Source organism: Elgaria multicarinata, chromosome 1, assembly GCF_023053635.1.
Source record: "Elgaria multicarinata webbii isolate HBS135686 ecotype San Diego chromosome 1, rElgMul1.1.pri, whole genome shotgun sequence".
NCBI lineage: Eukaryota > Metazoa > Chordata > Lepidosauria > Squamata > Anguidae > Elgaria > Elgaria multicarinata.
In genome coordinates this window covers 169,528,851-169,550,143 of record NC_086171.1, presented here as the reverse complement: position 1 = coordinate 169,550,143, position 21,293 = coordinate 169,528,851, and the positions used below count along the sequence as shown (strand labels likewise).

Here is a 21,293-nt window from a genome sequence, read left to right as displayed (position 1 = left end):
AAGATCGGGTTAGCTCTAAGGGAGGGGCCTTCACCCTTTTGGGGCTGGTGGGCACATTTGGAATTTTAAGAGATGGTCGTGGGCATTCACAAAATGGCTGCCATAAGGGGGGATTGACCATTCACAAAATGATCACTATGGTAGGTATGTCTAATCATAAAACACCCATGTCCTTGAAGGCAAACTGGTGAGGCTAAAAGAAAAGCAAGTTCAAGGCAAAAGTGGAGTTTGAGCACCAAAACAAAGCCACTGTTTTGTACCCACAGTTTTCTGCTCCAACCCCCATTTCACAGAAGACAAACTGAGGCTGAGAGACAATTAACTTTGACAATAAACTGAGTACAAGGCAGGTGTGGAGTCTGAACCACAAATGCCAAATCATATATTTCCCTCACAAAGCAAAACAAAATATTCTTCACATAAAGCAAACTAGTGACATTTAGAGAAACAGACACGACACCCACTTGTATCATACACCTAAAAAAAAAAAAAAGATCCAAGTAAAATACATACACACACACACACACACACACACACACACACACACCAGGCAAATGTACACACACAAATTCAGTCAAAGAGAACTATACAAATAACTATATAAACAAGCTAGGATACACAAACACATGAGAAAGGCACTTCCTGTTGCTCTCACCACCCTCTCTAACCTGCAGGTTGCTCCCAACAAGCCCGAGCATACTTTTATTTCTTTTTTCTGGGTGACTGGGCTATACCCACACACCATTTTTATCTTCTAAGAAGGCCTAGTAATAGTACCAAGTGAGCAAGGTTTTCTTGAGGTCAAACATTGAGGCATTTGGTGCATGAAGCCATTGGTATGGCCAATTTCTATAACTATAACAATTGCTGAAGCTTTCCACTCAGATCTCCACTCAATTCCCATGTCTAGTTCTTGAAAGGAAAACTGCTGGGAAATAATAATCAGCTGGAAGGATACTGAAATTTTACTGTAGAAGTTAAGTGCAATCAGATCAAGGTCTTGACAGCTTTTTTTCTTACAATGATGGATCTTTGTCTGGGGCTACATGATAAGACTTAGGAGAGGCAGGAGGAGAGGCAGTTTTCCTGTAGGGGAAAAAAATAAATTTTCAAATTTTTATGTATTTCAGTTAAAGGTACTTCAGGAATTACTTTCTCTTATTTAGTTCTGCCTGTTAGGAAGAAGAAAAACAATGTGTGCATAAATTCCATTTGATAACACGTTGCTGACATTTTGAAAGAAAAGTTAGTAATGTTGCACCGGGAGAAATGGCCAACATTTTATTTATTTATTTATTACATTTCTATCCAGCAAAATAAAACCACAGAAATTATAGAACTAGAGGGACTCTCTTGAATATTAGCAGCTGCAGGATATTAGACATAAACCTGACAAAAATTATTAGGATTACACGGGCACTAAAGAAACAGGTTTGGAAGATGTCTAGCTTAAGTTCAGGGGAAAAAACGTTCACTTGCAAGATTCATCTGACTCTTCGTGCTGCAATCAGAATTCCACAGGCACTCCTATTGCCACATGGTCAAGTTTTGTCCACTTCCCAGCATATAGGTGACACATATGTAAGGCACTGAATGGATTCCATGTCACATATGAAAAGTACCATTCACAAAGTACCATCAGTGATTAGGCACAACAAATCCAAAATGGTGCAATGGAATATTAAGCATCTGGCAGTGCATGTTACAAGGAGAGTCAAGCAGAAGAAGAATTCCATCACATGGTTCAATTAAAATTCTTATACAAAAGTTTATTTCCCGTACTTCTACCTTACATTCAGGGTCTTTAACACAGTAAGTGTTATTTATATCCAATAGTGGCTTTGTATTAACAGAAAGAACTTCCACTTGAACAAGGAAAGGCACCTGATTTTTGCTGATCCTTCTTATGCATTATAGCCTCCCAATGTCCTCAAATCCTGGGGTTGGGAGACCCTCCGTAACATTATGTTATTTATAAAGGCAGCAATATAATGTGCAGGGAATCAGGAAATATTAGGTGCCCTGCTCGCAGAAGGTGCTTTTCACTTGCTCAAATCCATAACTGGATGTAACCCATTCTTTAGACAGCGTTCTAACAGGCAACTGTGATCTAGTTTCTCCAAAATACAACTTGCTATTAACCAGTCAACGTAATCTAGTAGATTGGGATATGTTATGCTCACTATAGCTTTCAGCAAGTCAATATTTCTCACCCCAATATTCCTCGAACATACTCTGGAGGGCGGCCATTGGATATGGCTAGCTTGTGATCATGATGTAGCTTTCCTGAACTTAAGCAAGGAGGCGGGACAAGGATAAATGCACAAAGTGTTTTCTTTGTCAGGGTAAAAACTAGGGTAACCAGATGACCCAGAAAACCCCGGAGACCTTTGGAAAAATGGGGATCTCTGGGGCAACCGGGGCTGGGCCCCAATTGGCCCAGAGGTTGCGTTCCTGTACTTCTGGGAACGCATCCTCCAGCCCCAGCGCCAATTTGGCCTCCTTGGCTGGTGTAATCATGCCGGCCAAGGAAAAGGCCCGGATCGGCCAGGTGGGGTGGGGTGGGGTGGGGTGGGGTGGAGGATGTGTTCCCAGACTTCCGTGAATGTGTCCTCCAGCCCCACCCACATCGCCAATCTGGCCTGAGAAGAAGCAAGAAGAAGAAGCAAGTAGAAGAAGAAGCAAGTAGGAGGTAAGACTGAGGTGTGTGTGAGTGTGTGTGAGAGAGAGTGAGTGGGGAGAGTGAGAGTGAGTGAATGGGGTGCCTGGTTGAGTGAATGGATGTGTGTGTGTGTGTGTTTTGGAATGGGTGATCCTGAGTGTGTGTGGGTGTATTGATGTCTGAATGGGATGCCTGATTGTTTGAGTGAATGGATGTGTGGGTGCATGTGTTTTGGAGTGAGTGATCCTGAGTGTATGTGTGTTTGTGTGCTGGCAGCGTGTGAGTGTGGGAATCTGAGTATGGAGGCTCTGAGCCACCATACTCAGAGGTGGGAAGAAGTTGCTATTCCTCCCCCCCCCCACAATACAAGTCACCATTCAAGCTGGTAACCTGACTACTCAAACATTTAATGCATTAATTTAGCAAAACTGAAAGACTTATGTCAACTGCAAGAATCCAAATTAACTTATGAAACAATGACTGGGATTCCAAGAACTGTAAGAGGAGTTCTATGCTGCAGCCTTCTGTACCTCTCCCCAGAGAAAGCTGTTCATGAAGCTTGGCTTATTTGGGCTACTGCTGGAGGGAGGAAATGGCAAGAACCATAGACGCCCCTGAGCATTTGATACTCCAACCCTAAAATCAGAATAAATTTTCTCAAGTTAGCAGACAGAGAAAGGAAAAAATGGGTGAGAAAAAGTCAACCAATATAGGAGACCAAAATCCTGTGCATGCCAAAATAGGCACTTTCCCACAGTCCTCTGACATCCATGCTTGAAATCAAGTCCTGATTACATATATTCCAATTACAGTTAGTTATGAAGTCCAAATAAGGAATAAATTTCCAGTTCATTGGGTCATTCCAGCAAAGAACTTGCCAAAAAAAGAAAAGAAAGAATGCAGAGGACAGTTTCTTGGTCTTTTGGCTAAACCCAAGTAGGTTATTCAGGGTATACAGCCAGATGAAGACATAACTGGCACTGATGAAGTTGTAATATTTTAATTTGAAAGAATCTTAGAATAAGAGTGTGAATCTTCATGTTTAATACAAAATGAAAAATATGAACAGCTTCAAGCATGTTAAGATCAAGTAGTTAACTAATTTTATACTCTCAAAATAAAGAATCTAACTGCAAGGATAGTTCTAATATAATCCTACGCTATGACAAATATTTGTGCAAAATAACACATCACAGCTTTCCACAGATAGGTATATTATGGTGTAATCTGGCAGGATTCCCAACTAATTGGATGTATTTATCTGTCCCTTATCCAAAACCATGGAATTACATCAGTATGTTTTCATAAGGTCTTGAAAAGTGTGATGACATGTAACTATCCTGTTAAGAGATTATTGCACTTAGTACCTGTGAGTAGAAAAAATTGCTGGATTAATTTAGGACACACAATAGTAATCAAAGTTTACTGAACTGATCTACATGTATCACACATAAATAGCAAATCATGCATATAATGCTACAGAGAAATTGGACAGGTCTGCAGACAAATAGAAAGCAAACAAGAAAACAGTTATGCAGAAAAAGAATTCTGAACAATCCCAATTTAATCTGTCTAGAAGGTTATTAGTAAAGGTTGTATTAGATATCAACAGAATAGACAGGTCTCAAAGAACACTAGTGACTTCAGACAGGACTCTTCAACAAATTCATCTTATTACTGAGTTGGAAACTCAAGGAGTCACAAAGCACAATTACCCTTAAATGCCTCTGACATCTCAGAATAAAGCACAGTGTTTTGAAGCTTTTTTTTAACTTGGATTTTAGAGATTTCAGTGCCACAATATTCACTCCGCATTGCCAAGCCTGTGTTAGAATGGACAGGTAATGCAAACAGAGAAAGATTTGTCACTCCACAAAGCCAAACCTAGGAACTTCATAAAATACACATTAGCCATTCCAGACAAAGCACATTTATATGGGAAGTGTGAGCTGTATAAAAGGCACAGGGAAGCCTAGAAGCATGCGTTTGCTCACAAAGCGGCTACAAGGAACCAGACACAGCATGTCTTGGGCTGACTCACCCCTTTTTAAGGCGATCTTTGCATTTCACTGCTACAATAATTGCAGCAATCACAAATATAACAGCAAGTACAGCTCCTTGAAGGGAAAAAGTGAAAGAAATCCAATGATATGCTGTAATAATACTGAAAATGGTAAAACGAGGTTTTCTGTTCAGGTAGAGAAGAGTATATTAATAGAGATCCCCAACAAGTTTCCAGAAAGATTCGAGACAACCCCAAGCAGAAGATGAAATCTAAAACATAATGAAGATGACCAATTAAAAGTGATACAAGGGGCATCCAACTGCCCAGGATAATCAACTCTAGTGTCAAGACTGCCCTATATAGGTTTGACCACTTTCACTAGCTTCGAATTTTTCTATGATCCAGTACCAGATTCACATTGCCTTTGTAGTAGAAGCAGCAATCCTCTCCTTCACAAGCAATATAGAAATCTCCAACAGATGAAGACATGTTCTTATCTGTTCTGCGTCCCTTAAACTGTATGAGGCTTACACTACCTTCTTGGCCCATTTAATAGTAGGTAGTTATCCAGAGATTTTCAAGAAGCATTCCCAGACACTCAACTCATATAAATTTTAATATTAGGCATAGTAAGTCTGCAGAGAGACATATATTGAGCAGTGAGTTCACCATAGATCTACGCTCATCCCTGCTTGGGTCAAAGTGCAGTCTTCCTCAGAGAACACAACCATTTCTTTCTGTTCCCAGGAGCACAGACTAAGCAAGCATAGTATGACATTAACGGAATCTATCCTCACCTCAATGTTTCAAGTTTGAACACCTCCTCCCTAGGGCTGGTCTTTTTAATGAAAGAACATACCCAGGCAACAGACTATCTTGTTCAAAACAAGGGCAAAATCCCTACTGGATTTGGGAGCCAATCATGTCTGCCATTACAACAACAAAGGTAGGTATGGGTGTATGTGTGTGTGTGCAAAGAAGCAAAGCTTGTCTCACAGAAGTAAAATCCCACCCAATCCTGGAGCTAGGTATGCCTATTATACCCTGAAAGAACCCTTGCCAAAGACACTCAAAGTTTCCTCAAGTTGGAATCTTCAGCAGTTAAACTACAAGGTACACACACACACACACACACACACACACACACACACACACACACACACACACGAGAAGTGTTCCATGTTAATTTCTGTCTGGCATTAAAATACCATAGCAGTAGTTGTACACTGACGTAACACCCTCCACAACTACTTACCAACAGCAATTCCTATAGTCTTGCCAGATCCTAAAACGGAAGAGGGGGAAAAAAGAAAAGAAGAGTGAACCTACAAAGGATGCCTGAGATACATCGTATTTCTCTGGCTGGAACCAAGGAATGGTTTTTTCACTATTAAAAAATATCATAATTTAGATGGACTTCCAAAATCAAAATGTTATTTATTAGAGATGGTCAGCCTTGGACTAAAAGACAAGCAATTTTCTTCTAGAAAATCAGGAAAACACTTTTCCTGGTGTTTTACTGATAATGGGAAGAAACCAACTGGCACAGCACAGAGAAATTGTACAAGATCAACATGCAGTACTTGAGAAAGTGATTTCATCTGAAGAGACCTTTCCTAGATGGCTAAGAAGACTGTCAACAATATGTCTCACTAGAGGAATCAATGAACTGAAGAATACAACATTGCTCCCAATTGCCCCTCCCCCTCACTCACACTGGTTCCTTGTGTCTCCTCTACAGGATGCTCCCTGTCATCCCTCCCACTGGCTACAAAGCCCACTAGCTCTCCACTGTCTCTCTTCCCACTACCTACCTTCTAAAGCTTACAAGACAGCAGTGGGAGCCCTTGTATCAAAAGGACATTTGAGGCTGAATGCACCAGAAAGCAAAGCCTCAGCCTTCAATGGCCCTACTGTCCTCCTTTCTTGTGAATGCTCCTAGGCCCCATGTGGGAAAAGAAAGCGTGTTTCGCCTGCTGGAGACCAGAACTTTGCTTTCTGTTGTGCTGGCAGCATAAGGTAAGCAATGAAGATCAGGGGCTTCACTAGGTACCAAGGAAGGTGTACAGCACAGATACTTAAAGACCAAATGTTCTCTTTACACCACACCACCCCCAAAAAGAAAAAGGCACATAAAAACAAATATCCCCACTGTTCCCCAACACTTTTCCAGAAGGTATCTTTCCACAGCTGTTTAGGCAATAGCCTCTGCACATAGATTATACAATTTACCTTCCCTTCCCTTAGTACGGTCCTTGGACCTCTACTAGTCTGTTTGCTCTCATCACTTCTTCTAATAGCAAACTCAGAGGGTTGAGTGCCATGCAGATTGTAGCCTGAGGGGCCACTCAGCAGCAAGAGGGAGGTATCGGCATGTTCAGGGGAACCCTGAGGTTTGCAAATGTACAACAAATTTATAGGTCCCCCCCCTTAAGGGGGTCCAAGCCCCCAAACACAGCCCAATGAGAACTGAGCATTCAGAGCACCCATGGAATGTAGAGTAACCATTGAGGAAGAAAAACAGAACTGTGAACATGGGGTGGGAAAAAGGAGAATGCCCTGTTTGGAAGGGATAACAACCACGAATTCTGAACTGCAGCTCTCCCCTTAGGAAGGAACATATACAGATGAAATACAGAACACAATGTCACAGTGAAATTCCAATATCTCAAGGCTACTATTGAACTGCTACGTAACTTCTTCATAGCCATGCTTCTTCACAATAATCTCCTACAACAGGGCTGTTGAGATTCTTTCAGCCTGGGAGCCAAATTTCATTTTGGAGAAGTTCTCAGGGGCTGCATTTCAGTGGTCGGTGGGGAAAAAAGCAGCAGGGCCCAAACCCCCAGATTAACAGCATATTGTAGCTTAAATCTCTGTCAGTAACCAAGCTTTAGGAGAGGCATTTTAGCCTTTCAGTATGTTTTCACAAAAACGGTGATAAAGCTGGAAAACCACCAAATGATGATCCGTGGTTAGGGGAAAGGGGGCATGGGCATTAGGACAACCCAGGAGGTCCCAATTGGGAGCCCAGGATGGATTATTTGGCCTTCAGACCTGAGGTTCCTCCTCTGCCCTAATATAATTAATCCTCTCTGCCGTCATTTGTGTGAGTCTTCACTGAGACAGTTTCTCCAACTCTTGTTTTATCTTAGGGTTTCCACAAGTTCAGCCTTGGTTCCTGCTCGTTACAGTACACCCCTCGTCCAGATGACTCATGCGTATGATTTGATCTACAACTTCACTCAATTTGACAGTATTTAGAATTCACAATTCACTCGTAAAGGTGTGTGCATGTAAATTCATTTTGAACTACATTGATATTGAGCGGAGTGGAGCGGAGCAGCTTAAAGAGTATTAAACTAGTCTCATTAAATAATCCCCAGTGACCAGGATCCAAAGACTCATACAACTACTTCCATCTGTCCAAAGGAGCTTTACTCTTGTTTCTCAGACCACTCTTTATGTCACACATTTTTTTGTTCAAAAGTAATGATCACACACAATTTGCAATATGGTACAGCGGTCTGCTGTTCAGAAACACTCCACAAGTAAATCCAAGCCAGAAGGCATACTTTCTGTATCCAAGCCTATGCTATTTGGAATGGAAGGATGCTGAATTATAGAAGAATGAAGGTATCTCTATGGAATACCACTGTGTATATTTTAAAGCAAATTATTTTGCATTCTAAAAACTGAGCCTTATTATCGATCCAAAAGTATTGTAGGACTCACCCGTAGTTTCATCTCCCGGACGACCAGTGGGGGTAATAATTCCTGGTTGAAAAGAGCAGAGGGTGGGGGAAATAATACAATAGGTTTAAGTGATTAGCTCTGTATAGACACAGAGTGTTCAGCATAAAGTTCAGCACAACTCTTCTGAAAAACATTTAAGTATAGTAGGATTCTTACCTTTAACACATGTTGGAATAGCAGGTTGCCACAAATTGTCAGCTCCGCATTTAATAAAGTTGTTACCGGCCACAGTATGGCCAGCATTACATTCAATCATTATAATTTTCTCATATGTGTATGTAGCCTGGAATCCACCTGCCACGTTTCCATTTTGAATTTGTGGTCTCTTACACTGGACCACTGGAAAGAGAAGAGGGGCATTTTACTAAGTAAGTGTTTCCAGAAAACAAACAGGTGAGATTTTAAATCTTAAATTTGTAAATGAGCAACTACCACCCAGTTTTGGCAAAAACAAAACTTAATTAACAATGGCTGCCTTTGACCAAGATCAAAATGGACACACAAGAACAAAATTGATTACTTATGGCTTGAAATAAAGCATTGAATCATTTTTTAAAAGAAAGGTACAGAACCAGTTCGCATAACACAACAGCCCATTGTGGGTTAATTTTCTCACGTGGAGTTGTGGTACACGCTGGGCCAGCTGTTATTATGAATACGCAAGCCCTGGCTGAGGGTTGCTGTGGCTTCTCATGTCATCCAAGCCTGGGCTATGGGGGTTATTTGAGGGCTAAGCAAACTCTGCATAGTCCTAAAACAGACAATGAGTTCTGCAAGGGTTCTTTTAACTCTCAAATAACCTCTGTTGTTTGGGTTCAGATGAGATTACAAGCCACGGCAACCCCTGACCGGGGCTTGCATATTCATAACAGCAGACAGCATGCACTGCAATGCCCTGAGGATTACCTATCAAGTCATCCGAACCAGGTCATAATCTCAAGGATTTTATGCCTCCAAGATCACTAAAGCTCATTACAGTCTAACAAGGGCTTGGAATTGGGGTACATTTGACCAAGCAGTCAGCCAATATCTTTACCAAAAACAAGTTATATCCAGAGTTGCTTTCAGAAGTGCTAGTTCCTGTAGTAGTAGCAGTAGGTCTTGTGGGTGCAGGCGCAGCATTTGATACTGCCTTAAGTGAAACAAATGATTCATAATTATATCTAATTTCTTTGCTTTCAATGGGGCTAAATATTGACTAATTTAGCAATAAGCAGGGCAATAAGCTCCTCCCAAAGTGACCCAGTTTAAAGTAGAAGTGCACTGAGGGTAAGTTGCCTGTCAGCACTACCACTTCACCATCCCCACTGAATCACTTTCAATCCAACTGAAATCCATGGAGGCTGCACTGCAAGACAGTGCTTAGTGGATTACATGGTTCACGGATTCTAGCAAGATTATATTTTCCAGTAGTTATGCACAACAAAAGCCATTCAACATATTTCAGATAAGATACTGAACATGAACTTCCATTACCTTTACATTCAGGTGCAGGTCCACTCCACTTTCCATCTATACCATTTTCTGCAGTTGTACATGTAATAGTTGCATTTCCAATAAGGGAGAATTCAGCATTACACTTGTATGTTACTGCATTGCCATATACATATTCATCATTTTCAGTATGTATTCCATTGGTAATTGGAGATGGGGGGAAACAAGGAATTACTGGGGAAAAGAACCAAGGTTAACAGTTCAAGTTTAACTACAACTGCAAAAGCAAGTCATAATTGAAAAGAAGTTCAGCTATTTGATTCATCAAGTGATTGTTTCAATCAAGATGACTTCAATCAATCAGGGATACCTCCTGCCACCAGCCAAAAGTAGAGAAGTCACTTCCTTAATCCCAGACAGATCATTCATACCATTAAAGGCAGTTGTCTGTCCTTTTCTGAGATGTACCATAGTTCTGCTACAGAGTTCATATCACCAAGAAGGTCACTCCATTCCAAGTTTAAAAAAAAGAAAAAAGGGAAGGCTGGAAAAATAGATTCTTCCTCCTAACACTGGCTCCTGAAGAACTGTGCATGTTCTCCAAACTTTGGTAAGATACAACAGGAGATAAATAGAAGAGACTCCAAAGAAGGAACAAAAAAATGCACCATCAGATTGCAAAGAATGAGAGCCAGTGTGGTGTAGTGGCTAAGGTGTTGGACTGAGAGTCGGGAGATCAGGGTTCTAGTCCCCACTCGGCCATGGAAACCCACTGGGTGACTTTGGACCAGTCACATACTCGCAGCCCAACCTACCTCACAGGGTTGTTGTGGGGATAACATGGAGAGGAGGAGGATTACGTACGCCACTTTGGGTTCCTTAGGCCTAATCTACACCAAGCAGGATATTGCACTATGAAAACGGTATATAAAAGGCAGGAGCCACACCAAGCAGAATATAGTGGTATGAAAGCAGTATATGGTATGTATCAATGGGCCCATACCGCTATAAAGCAGCAGAATGGCTCCTGCGTTTTATATATCACTTTCATACTGCTTTCATAGTGCAATATCCTGCTTGATGTAGATTAGGCCTTGGAGGAAAAAAGGCAGGATATAAATGTAATAAATAAATAAATAAAGAGTAGCAGTGAAAGGTCCATTGTAGGTATGCCATGTGCTCATATATTAATAGTTCAGTTGGGCTGATATATTAATACTTTAGTTTAACAATTTCAATTCCAGAGGCTAAGAAAAATGATTTTGCACCAAGAAAAGGCAGGTAGGTTATATAGTATTTGCAACTATACTTTGTAGAGTATATTAGTATTTGCAAGCATACTTTGTATAGAACTTTCTCAAACGCTAGTATCCCCTGGAGGAAGCCCAATCAAAAGAGTGTGATTCAGAAAAGAATCTGTCACGCTAAACATGTGGAAAGTCAGCACAGATACTAGATACGCATATCCAGAGAACGGTGGAGGATTGGAAGATGACCAATGTAACACCAATGTTTTGGTTGAAAGCATTATTAAAGGCAAAATTAGTAAGCATATAGAAGGGCAAGTCCTTCTGAATAAGAATCAATACAGCTTCTGCAAAGGTAAGCCCTGTCTCACTAATCTTTTAGAGTTCTTTGAGAATGTCAATAGACTTGTAGACAGGGGAGATGCTGTGGATATTGTTTGCTTGGACTTCCAAAAGGCTTTTGATCCCTCATCAAAAGACTCATCAAAGACTCCTGAGCAAACTTGGAATAAGGGAAGGGGTCCTCTTATGGATCAGCAACTGGTTAAAGAATAGAAAGCAGAGAGTGGGAATAAATGGCAAATTCTCTTGATGGAGGGAAGTAAATAGTGGGTTCCCAGAAAGAACTGTATGGGGTCCAATTCTTTTCAACTTGTTCATAAATGATCTAGAATTAGGAGTGAGCAGTGGCCAAGTTTGCTGACGCTGCCAAATTATTTAAGGTTGTTAAAACACAAAGGGATTGTGAAGAGCTTCAAAGAGATCTCTTCAAGCTGGGACAGCGGGCATCCAAATGGCAGATGTGGCTCAATGTAATTTAGTGTATGGTGATGCATGTTGGGGCAAAAATATCCAACTTCGAGTATAACCTAATGGGATCTGAGCTGGTGGATAAAAATCAATGGCTTTAAAAAAAAATTTAAAAATGATTTTCTTAATATTTAAATTGGATTTTTTGATTTAAATTGGATTTTTTAAATAAAATGCTTTTTGAGGAAAAATCTAACTAAAGATAGTTTTCTATTTAAGATACATTATAGTCCAAAGGTTATTCATCATGAAATAAGGATCAGTTTTTAATTATGTAGCATGAGGCTGTTTAAATTTTTTGGTAAATGAATTCCATTAATCAATTCATGTCATGCTCTTCCAGAGGTTTCTGTAAGATTATTTTTCTTCTTCCAATAAAATACAGCAGAAAAGTTGTCCAAATATGAATGACTAACCTATTAAACTGGAGATAGTTCACCTCGTATTAATTTCATAATTATCTATCTATGATGTGTTTCTAATAGTATAACCAAATCAGTATCTGTAAAACTAATCTGAAAAGTTGCTATTCTAAAAATGAAACCTTCATCTGGTTGTAAATATTAAGATTATACCAGCAAGAATGAGTCTTTGGTAACTCTGAGTTGTGTAAAATATCGTGAGGAAGAGTGCACTTTTGTGGGGAGGGAAGTCACATGATTAAATCGAGTCTTTCTGAGTAGTGATTTAAATCATGATTTAAATCAAATCCACCCTGGCTAGTGGTGGCTGAACAAGAAAGAGATCTTGGGATTGTCGTGGACAGCTCGATGAAAATGGCCACCCAGTGTGTGGTTGCTGTAAAGAAGGCAAACTCCATGGTAGGCATAATTAGAAAAGGAATTGAGAATAAAACAGCCAGTATCATACTGCCCTTATGCGACCACACTTAGAATACTGTGTACAGTTTTGGTCACGAGACCTAAAAAAAAAGATATTGTAAAGCTGGAAAAAGTGCAGAAAAGGGCAACTAAAATGATTAAGGGGCATCTCCCCTGTGAGGGAAGGTTACATTGGCTGGGATTGTTTAGCTTGAAGAGGAGGGTAAGGAGGAGACATGATAGAGGTGCACAAAATTATGCATGGTGTGGAGAATGTGGATAGGGAGAGATTTTTCTTCTTTTCCTACAATACAGGGCCATCCCATGAAGCTGACTGGTGGTAGATTGAGGACAGATAAAAGTAAGTATTCCTTCACACAGCACATAGTTAAATTATGGAACTCACTATCACAAGATGTGGTGATGGCCACTGTGGTGTCACTACCCTCGGTGACGCTATCCACAACTTCTCTTTCATTGCCACCACTCTCTTTTTTATTTTTAAAATGAATGAGGGAGACTTTAACCTTTTTATTTATTTTTGTGTGTGAGTATATATCACCAATCTGGGCATGCACTCACATACACACACACTCAAACTATTTTAACTATCAGTTATGTGGGGCAAAAGCAAACAAAAAAAATGTGAGCATTTTGGCACTCAGTTACCATTTTTTTTAAAAAAAAGATTCGGTGAGTGGCAGGGGCCACAAATGACCACGTGTTGCCGACTCTTGCTCTATTTCTAGAAAAAAAAAACACCATGCAAGGTTTAAATACAAGAGTAGGGTGGACAAATCCAAGTTACATGGTACATTGGTTGGGGACGGCCGTGGGTGTAATTTAACTGAAATGAACCGACAGAAAGTTAACAAGATTAAAGGGAAATATCATCTTACTTTGGCAATACGGGGGTTCTTTATCCCAATCAACCAGGTTCTCCCTCGCCACACAACGAACAGACTTTTCGCCTATTAATCGGTACCTAAGGAGAAAGTGAGCTCTGACATTTTAGTACATTGGATGTAATGAGTGTGCAAATAAAAAGTATTTCTTAGCCAGTAGGTTTATTTATTTATTTTAGATTATTCATAATCCATCGTACAGTGTTACCACTTTCAGGGCCACTTATAGAAATATGAACTAATAAAACTAATAAAATATCAACTAATATGAACTAAAAAACAGTTCAAAAATCAGTTAATACAACACAGGAGTGAGAGCATATCAGCTGTTAGATTCAAACCAGTTCAAGCACTATTTAAAGATGTTTGCCTACTGTGGGGAAAAAAGCAGTAATTAGCAGGAGACGCTCTCTGTGGAGAGTATTCCACAGGTAGGGACCATAAGTAGGGTCAACTGACACCAACTGCCCTGAAGAAAGGATTCTGATGAGTTATGTTTTGATCCAGACTTAATGTAATGTAATTGATAGAGGCAGGGAGAGATTTCATCTTGTGAAAGAATGTAATGTGCCACGGGTTAAAGATGGCTTCTCTGCCAAAGGGTGGCTACATGCCAGATTTGCATTCCTTAATGGTGGACATCATATGCTAGCAGACAAAGAGAAAAACTTTCAACCAATGGAGCTTCGAATGTAACCTATGACTCATTGAGACTGTGCACCTTAACTTCCAAATTGAATGTAACTTAACTTGCTAACCCCGTCCTGACCAATCAAGGGGTTAGAAAGAAAGTAACACCCCCTGTGTAATCAGAGCATATAAATAGACTGATATTCCTTTGTTCTTGGTGCCTCCATTTTGTAGAACCGGAGAGCACCCCCATACTGCAGTATCGGAAATAAATGGATTAAGAGCATTCACCAGCCTCATGTGTTTGATTGGTTACTAACGCACCCGGGTAGCGAGCCTTTAACCCCTGGTTGAGGAGCAACAATTTTAATGCTGTTTGGTTTTATTTGAAATTTTCCTTGGAAAGTTTTGTATCCTTAAAAATGGGATATAAATAATTATAATAAAGAAATAGTTAATGGCTCTGATTTTTAATATTAACTCTCAATACATTAAGCACACACATCTATGAAAGTCCTCCCAAGTTTTTTTCCAAAGCCAAGCTGTTATGACAAGTGGCGTATAACTTACCCCGTTTCACAGGCAAAGGTTATTTCATCACCAAGCCGGAGGTCAACTTCAGATACTATTCTGCCATTTTCTATATCTAGAGGACGACATTGTTTTCCTAAAAGAAAAATTAGAACGAGTATTATGACACGCTGTCTTGATTCTTAGAACAAAATGATTACAGACACCTAGCAAATATCTTTCAGGTCAGATGAGTGACTCGGTTCATACATAATTTGCTTGCAAGCGATTCAAATATGACCGATTCAAATATTACCTCTCTGAGAAAGGGATAAACCAACGTCAAAGGAAGGTATGCAGTGCTGTGGTGGATAAATCACTCTAGTTAAGAGTGCAGCTGCTCTTATGCCTCACTTCATCCTCTGAAGAGGAGGACGTCCAACATGCTGCAGACTGTAATTGTAGTTTTACCAGATTATCAGCTCACACCTTTTTCAATGAATGTAGGGCAGTATTAGGGTAACCATATGAAAAGGAGGACGGGGCTCATGTATCTTTAACAGTTGTATAGAAAAAGGGAATTTCGGCAGGTGTCATTTGTACCTGGCAAAATTCCCTCTTCATCACAACAGTTAAAGCTGCAGGAGCCCTGCCCTCTTGATCATATACAAAAGAGGGCAGGACTCCTGTAGCTTTAACTGTTGTGCTGAAGAGGGAATTTCACCAGGTGCTGCACGCATACAAATGCCACTTGCTGAAATGCCCTTTTCTCTACAACTGTTAAAGATACAGAAGCCTTCTCCTTTTCATAGGGTCACCCTAGGCAGTATACATCTCCCCGTACATTGCTCTTGTTAACTAAAACTCAGAGGTAACAACTGCCCAAAGTCACCCAGTGAGATTCATAACTGAGCAGTTAATGGATCAACTGTCCAACACTTGATCCATTAAAGTCTTTTAGACCAGAGTCCCCAATGTGGCGCCTCCAGTGGCACCACTGAATAGGTCCTCTTGCCTCCCCCCACACTATTTTTAATATACATATATTGATTTGTATGAAATGCATACTATTTTCTTGCAATAATTCATGAGGTTCCACAAAAGTGGATCAAACATCCAAATAGGTTCCATTTGAAGGTGGTGTCTATATCCACACATTCAAATATGTAATAAATATGCAATAATAAATAAATATTAATAGCTTTGTAAGGTCCTCAATCCACTGCATTAAGTGAGTGTTTATCCTTCCAGTGTTGTAAAAGGCTACAGAAAATCTATTTACATGGACCATTTGTTAATTTCAAAGAAGCAGGTAAATAATTGAGAGTATGTACATCAGTGAACATTACAGTCTGTTCCAGTACAAAATGTATCTGTTTAATAACCTCCTCCCCAAAAGAAGCCACTACTGGACATTGCCAAAACATATATTTAAAAGAAGCATTAGCTGTATTGTACCACTAGCAATTAGCCAAATTAGACAATCTGTTATTAAAAAGATGTTGTGGTGTCCAATAGACATGAAACAAAAGGTTTTGCTAAGTTTGACACAGCCTACAATCCATAGAGGCAATAGGTAGACGCCAAAGTGGTGAATCACCGATTAGGCATTTTGTGGTGGTGCCCACAGCATGGTCTCAAATTTCCAAATGTACCCACAGGTCCAAAAAGGTTGGGGATGCCTGATTTAGACCACCCCCAACCAACAACTTTCAAATCTTCTCTCTCCTGCTTCAGATTCCTCTGATTACTGGCTGCGTTTGGTCGTCAGTTTAAGAGCATGATGGCCTAATAAGCTACTCACAGTAGCTTATTTTAAAAATAAGCTGCTGAGAGTACCTTATTAAGCTACTGTAATTTGACTCCCAGCCCTCGGCTCTTGCCCTGTTTCAGTCCTCCCACCCGAGCAGTGATGCTGTTTCACCCTTGAAGTGCTGGGGGTTTGCAGGATCGGTACCAAACTCCACACACAGCCTCTCCTAGTCAGGAGGCACCAGATCCACCATCAATCCCTTGTGCATTTACTGCATTTTTTGCTAGACTGGCTTTTTTGCCCATCTAGCATCAGCATTTAAGAGGTAAGGCAAAGCCTGGGAGAGGCTCACACTACTCGTATCCTGGCGTCTCCAGTCTCCTTCCCACCCACTGAAACACCCACTTTCTCCCCTCTCTGAGGTTGCTTTTCCAACCTCAGAGGCCAGCTGGCAAGGATTCTTTCTGTGCTGCCTGTGAGGAGCCAGGGGATGTGGGTCAGATCTCAGACTCCCCCCCCCCCTTTCCGCTGAGGTCAGAGCAGGGTCTATGGCCCCTTAGACACTGCCTAGGGGTTACAGTATTGTTCTCTTCACTGTCGTATGTTTGAAAGCTTCGGGTCTTTGCACATGTTTCAATCAATATTTTATTAGAGCATTTATTGTTGGCAAAAGTAGAACTGTGGCAAAGACACTCACCTCGACAAAACACAGAAGGTGTTGACCATGTGGAGTCATCCTGACATTGAATAGAAGGAGTTGTTCCAGGTATATTTTCATACCCTGGTAAGCAACGGTATTGCAGCACAGTCCCAACAGGATAGCTTTCTTGCCGAGTTCCAATTAGCTCAGCATAGGAAATTCGTTCTGGAGAACCACAATTACCTGGAGAGAATTATAGACAGAAAGTTTTGAAGCAAGGAGAAGCAACAAGGTTCATTCTAGCACTGGAATCTGGACAATTCATCAAGCCTCCTATCATTTTCTTTAATGGGAACTGCAGTCATATTTTACCATCTGTATTGTACTAGGCCAATACGTGAAGAGGTGGAAGATGCCAAGATATTATTCACCAAAGTATTTTGAATTTCTCCCCCAAAATGCAGGTTGTATGCTGCTTGTGGCACCAGTTTCAAGTGGCCTTCATTTCTAGTAAAATTTGATGCACCAAGTTGACACATTTTCAACTTAATGGTCAGCAGCATTTGGAATATTAGGTACTTCCTCCCTGTTGGTGCCGTTTAAAAAAAAAAAAGGAGGCAAAAGAAAACAAGCAGAAAGTGGACATATATCAGAGCTTCCTATCAACCGTCCTTTCTGTTTATAGGCCATGCTGGGGTATTCAGACCAAGATATGATAAGAAACTGTTTGCCACATCAAGCAGTTTTATGACTTTCAGCCTGATGGGTTGGCTACTGGTCCAGATGTTGCTAACACCAAGGACCCTTCACTGACGGACACTGAAGCAAGCAGTGGTCCCAAGAGGTTCTATTCCAGGGATGGGTACCCTTTGGCCCAAGGCCTGTTGTTTTTATATTGTTGTTTTTATGTTTTGGATGGTTTACAATTTTGTATATTTTTAATGTTACTGTTTTTAACTTTTGTAAACTGCCCAGAGAGCTTCAGCTATGGAGCAGTATATAAATGTAATAAAATAAATAAATAAATAAATAAATCTGCTCATTCAAAAACTGAGGCCAACAATTGCATGCTTTCTGGATGCTTGTCTTTGTACTAATGACAAGCATCCAGAAGGCTCAGTGTCATTTTGTGACATTGTATTGATACCCCACTTCTCAGCCAAAACTGGCTCCTAAAACAGCTTAGAATTAAAAATGAATGCACAATATATTAAAGATCTGGAGATGTTTATGGTAATGTGGAGTGCCTTTGCAAGCTCCAGCCTCTATAGCAGTTGCAGCCTTATCTGGAGCAGCTAGTCTTGGCCTCCATTACCTCCAAACAGGAGTACCACAATATTGAGACAGTCCAGATGCTGCAGCTAGTACAAAATGCCCTGATACTGGTGGGAGACAGAAAGTCTGAAAACATGACTTTTGGCTTCGAGGCCCAACTTAAAGTCCTAGTCTTAACCATGGAAGCCTTGTGTTGCTTGGGACCAGATTATCTAGTGACTGGATTTACTCATAAAATCCTGCCTGTACTCTTGTGTACCTGCCATTAAGATCTGTTAGGTTAGTAGTAACCACCTAACTATAAAGCATTTTTGAAATAATCATCATGGATGCTCCTATGAGAAACATCCATCAAAGTGGGCTCTGGCATACCCATGCCAGAACAGGTGCTGATGCCCAGCCTGTTTGGCACTGCCCCCCATCACCTACTGATCTTTGACTGTCATTTAGGACCCACTGAGCTAAGAGGCCCCATAGCTACATCACTGAATCCAGCCCCGTTAGGACAACTGTGGACATTGCCTAACTCTCAGTCCATCATAAAGCAATCTAAAGGGGGGGTGGGGTGTTACGGAGGAAGAATCTGTGGCACCGAATCAACTCTTCCTAATAATCTACATTGGGGTGGGTGGATGGAGACCTTCCCTTTTCCCCTTTTAAATTCTCTCCCCCACCCCGCGTGGGTTTCAGGGACGTGTCGGAGGAGCCCTAGCTTTTGTGCCCATAAAGCAGAGTCTGCAGCAGCTTCCTCGCTCTCCCACTCTTGAAAACAATAGAAGGTAAAGGAACAAGAAAGCAGAAACGACTCACTACAATGCCGGGGAAACCCTGGGCTCTCCCCAGAAACGCAGCGCGATTTACAAACTAGGAAACTAATGCCAAAACCCCACCACCATCGAACCAAAATCAAAGCAAACAGTTCCTCTGATCATAGACAGTGTCTTTCCCAAACCTCCTGGGAAAACCTGTTACGTCACCCCCTCACTATTGGGCCTTCCAAGCAAGAGGAAGAGCCTCGGCAGTTCTCATTACAGGAACTAAACACTGGGAGGCATCCAAAAGCTTTGCTTTCTCACCGTGAACTTCGGACAACGACGACAACAGGGACAGCAAAGCCCATCTCAGGAGCCCACCGCGGTGGCAGGTAAAGAACCTCATCGTGGCGGCGTAGGCAGAAAGAGGCGGGGAGCGCTTTCTCAGCCTAAAAGCCGCTGAGCGGAAAGGAGTGGCGGCGAGGGCGAGCGGGGGGGGGGGGGGGAGTCGTCAAAGCAATTGATGGGAAGGAAACAGCGTCGGTTTTCCGGTGAAAGGGCGTGATCGCTGGAGCATTTCTTTAAATTTATTGCCGAGAGGCATTCACACCGTTTCCGTAGACACGAGCCGTCGGGTGGGCCCGGGCATTATTAACCCTTAAATCGCACGGGCCCGGTGTTGACCTTGTGGGCAGTGGCGCGTGCTTTGCGAAGGGGGCACTTCCACGGAGAGACGGGGACGGGATAGCTCTAGTACTACACGCACGGAAAGAGTAGGTGCGGGCTTGGTAACCCGGGCCCGTAGAGGTAATGTTTAGCCCGATCTTCGGCATATTCACCCGGAAGCAAAACCCATCGCGTTTCTTGCGACCAACTCGTAAGCAAACGAGAACACCTAGGAGTTGTAACCGTTTGCTCACCATCAGTGGGTTTCCCTTTCGTTGTAATGACACAGGGACATATGGTGTAAAAATAATAATGTAGATGGCTGTAAAGGCTATGCCTCTTGCATTACAGAGTATGTCAGCGGATGTATTCATCTTTGCTTTGTACTCTTTTTCTAGAATTTGTAAGGGTTCAGTGATAATTTGCTATAAGAATACAGTAGCGCAGCTGGCCTCCCGTTTTCAGCCATTCGACTGTAATACTGCACTGTTTATTCCCTCCTAGTTTCAGTAAATTTCAGTCAAGTGCGCATAGCATTGAGCTCCCTTACAATCATTTCCAAATTGGGGCTCAATAGGTTAACTATGCTTTCAAACACAACAAATATGTTTCTTTCTCCGATGATGATGATGATGATGTTGTCGATGATGTCTAACAATAATAATAATTGTTAGATCTTTCTCTAAAAAATATCCCCAATCTGCCCTGTGCCCCAACACAGGATGCAAATATTCCAGACTACTAGTCAGATGGGCAGGGAGCTTGGAATAGTTGGATTTCTATAGACAATGGCACCCTCCCCACAAGCCCTCAAGTCTACCCTGACTAAATACCCTGTGGGCACAGTTGGGAGACACTACTCTCTGTTCATCCACCCAGGTCTCAGTTATATATACTAGATCAGCTGCCTCATCCACTATTAGATCATAGCAATGGAAATCTTATACACTCAGGTGGCATTTAAAAGCAAAATCCATAAACCTGAGGACAAGCTGAGAGGGCAACAATGAACCAAGTGGGAGGAGGTCCAGAGCATGGCACAGCCATTAACTGTCTGGGCTGCATTCCCCTTACCTGGCTAGCCCACCTCTCAATGCCATACCTCCATTTACATTTCATATTATTGTCCACATTTGGCCCCATATCCTCTCCCCCAGGCACATAACCAGGTCCTAAAAAGGAAACCACTCCTGCCCCAACCACAAAGACTCTTTTTTAAAAAAAAACACCTCCAGGTTGGTCAGGTTTCTTTGGGGGGGGGGCTTGCCCTTGTGTCCCCTTAACATCACTCCACTTTAGCGGTGGCACTGCACTGGGCCAGGCAGTAATGCTTTCCCTAAGTATCAAACACAGTTGGCTCCAGTTATTAATCAACCTGGGGGAATTTCCCAACTCTTGCCAACATTCCCATGGCAGCATTTTCTTCC

The 21,293-nt window shown here is 41.5% G+C and overlaps 2 protein-coding genes across 2 annotated transcripts in view; both read right to left on the bottom strand.

The window, feature by feature from the left end:
* Nucleotides 1-21,293, bottom strand: part of CR1 (complement C3b/C4b receptor 1 (Knops blood group)) — a 241,277-nt gene that overhangs the window by 184,206 nt on the left and 35,778 nt on the right. The window lies entirely within an intron of this gene.
* Nucleotides 533-19,939, bottom strand: LOC134409935 (C4b-binding protein alpha chain-like). Its single transcript, XM_063142931.1, has 10 exons — nt 19,525-19,939; nt 17,231-17,416; nt 14,841-14,937; nt 13,635-13,720; nt 9,900-10,091; nt 8,580-8,762; nt 8,403-8,444; nt 5,923-5,952; nt 4,704-4,779; nt 533-1,086 (listed from the first exon to the last, which is right to left on the bottom strand). Exons 1-10 carry the CDS (start codon nt 19,604-19,606, stop codon nt 1,017-1,019), a joined length of 1,044 nt encoding a protein of 347 aa, XP_062999001.1. The 5' UTR covers nt 19,607-19,939; the 3' UTR covers nt 533-1,016.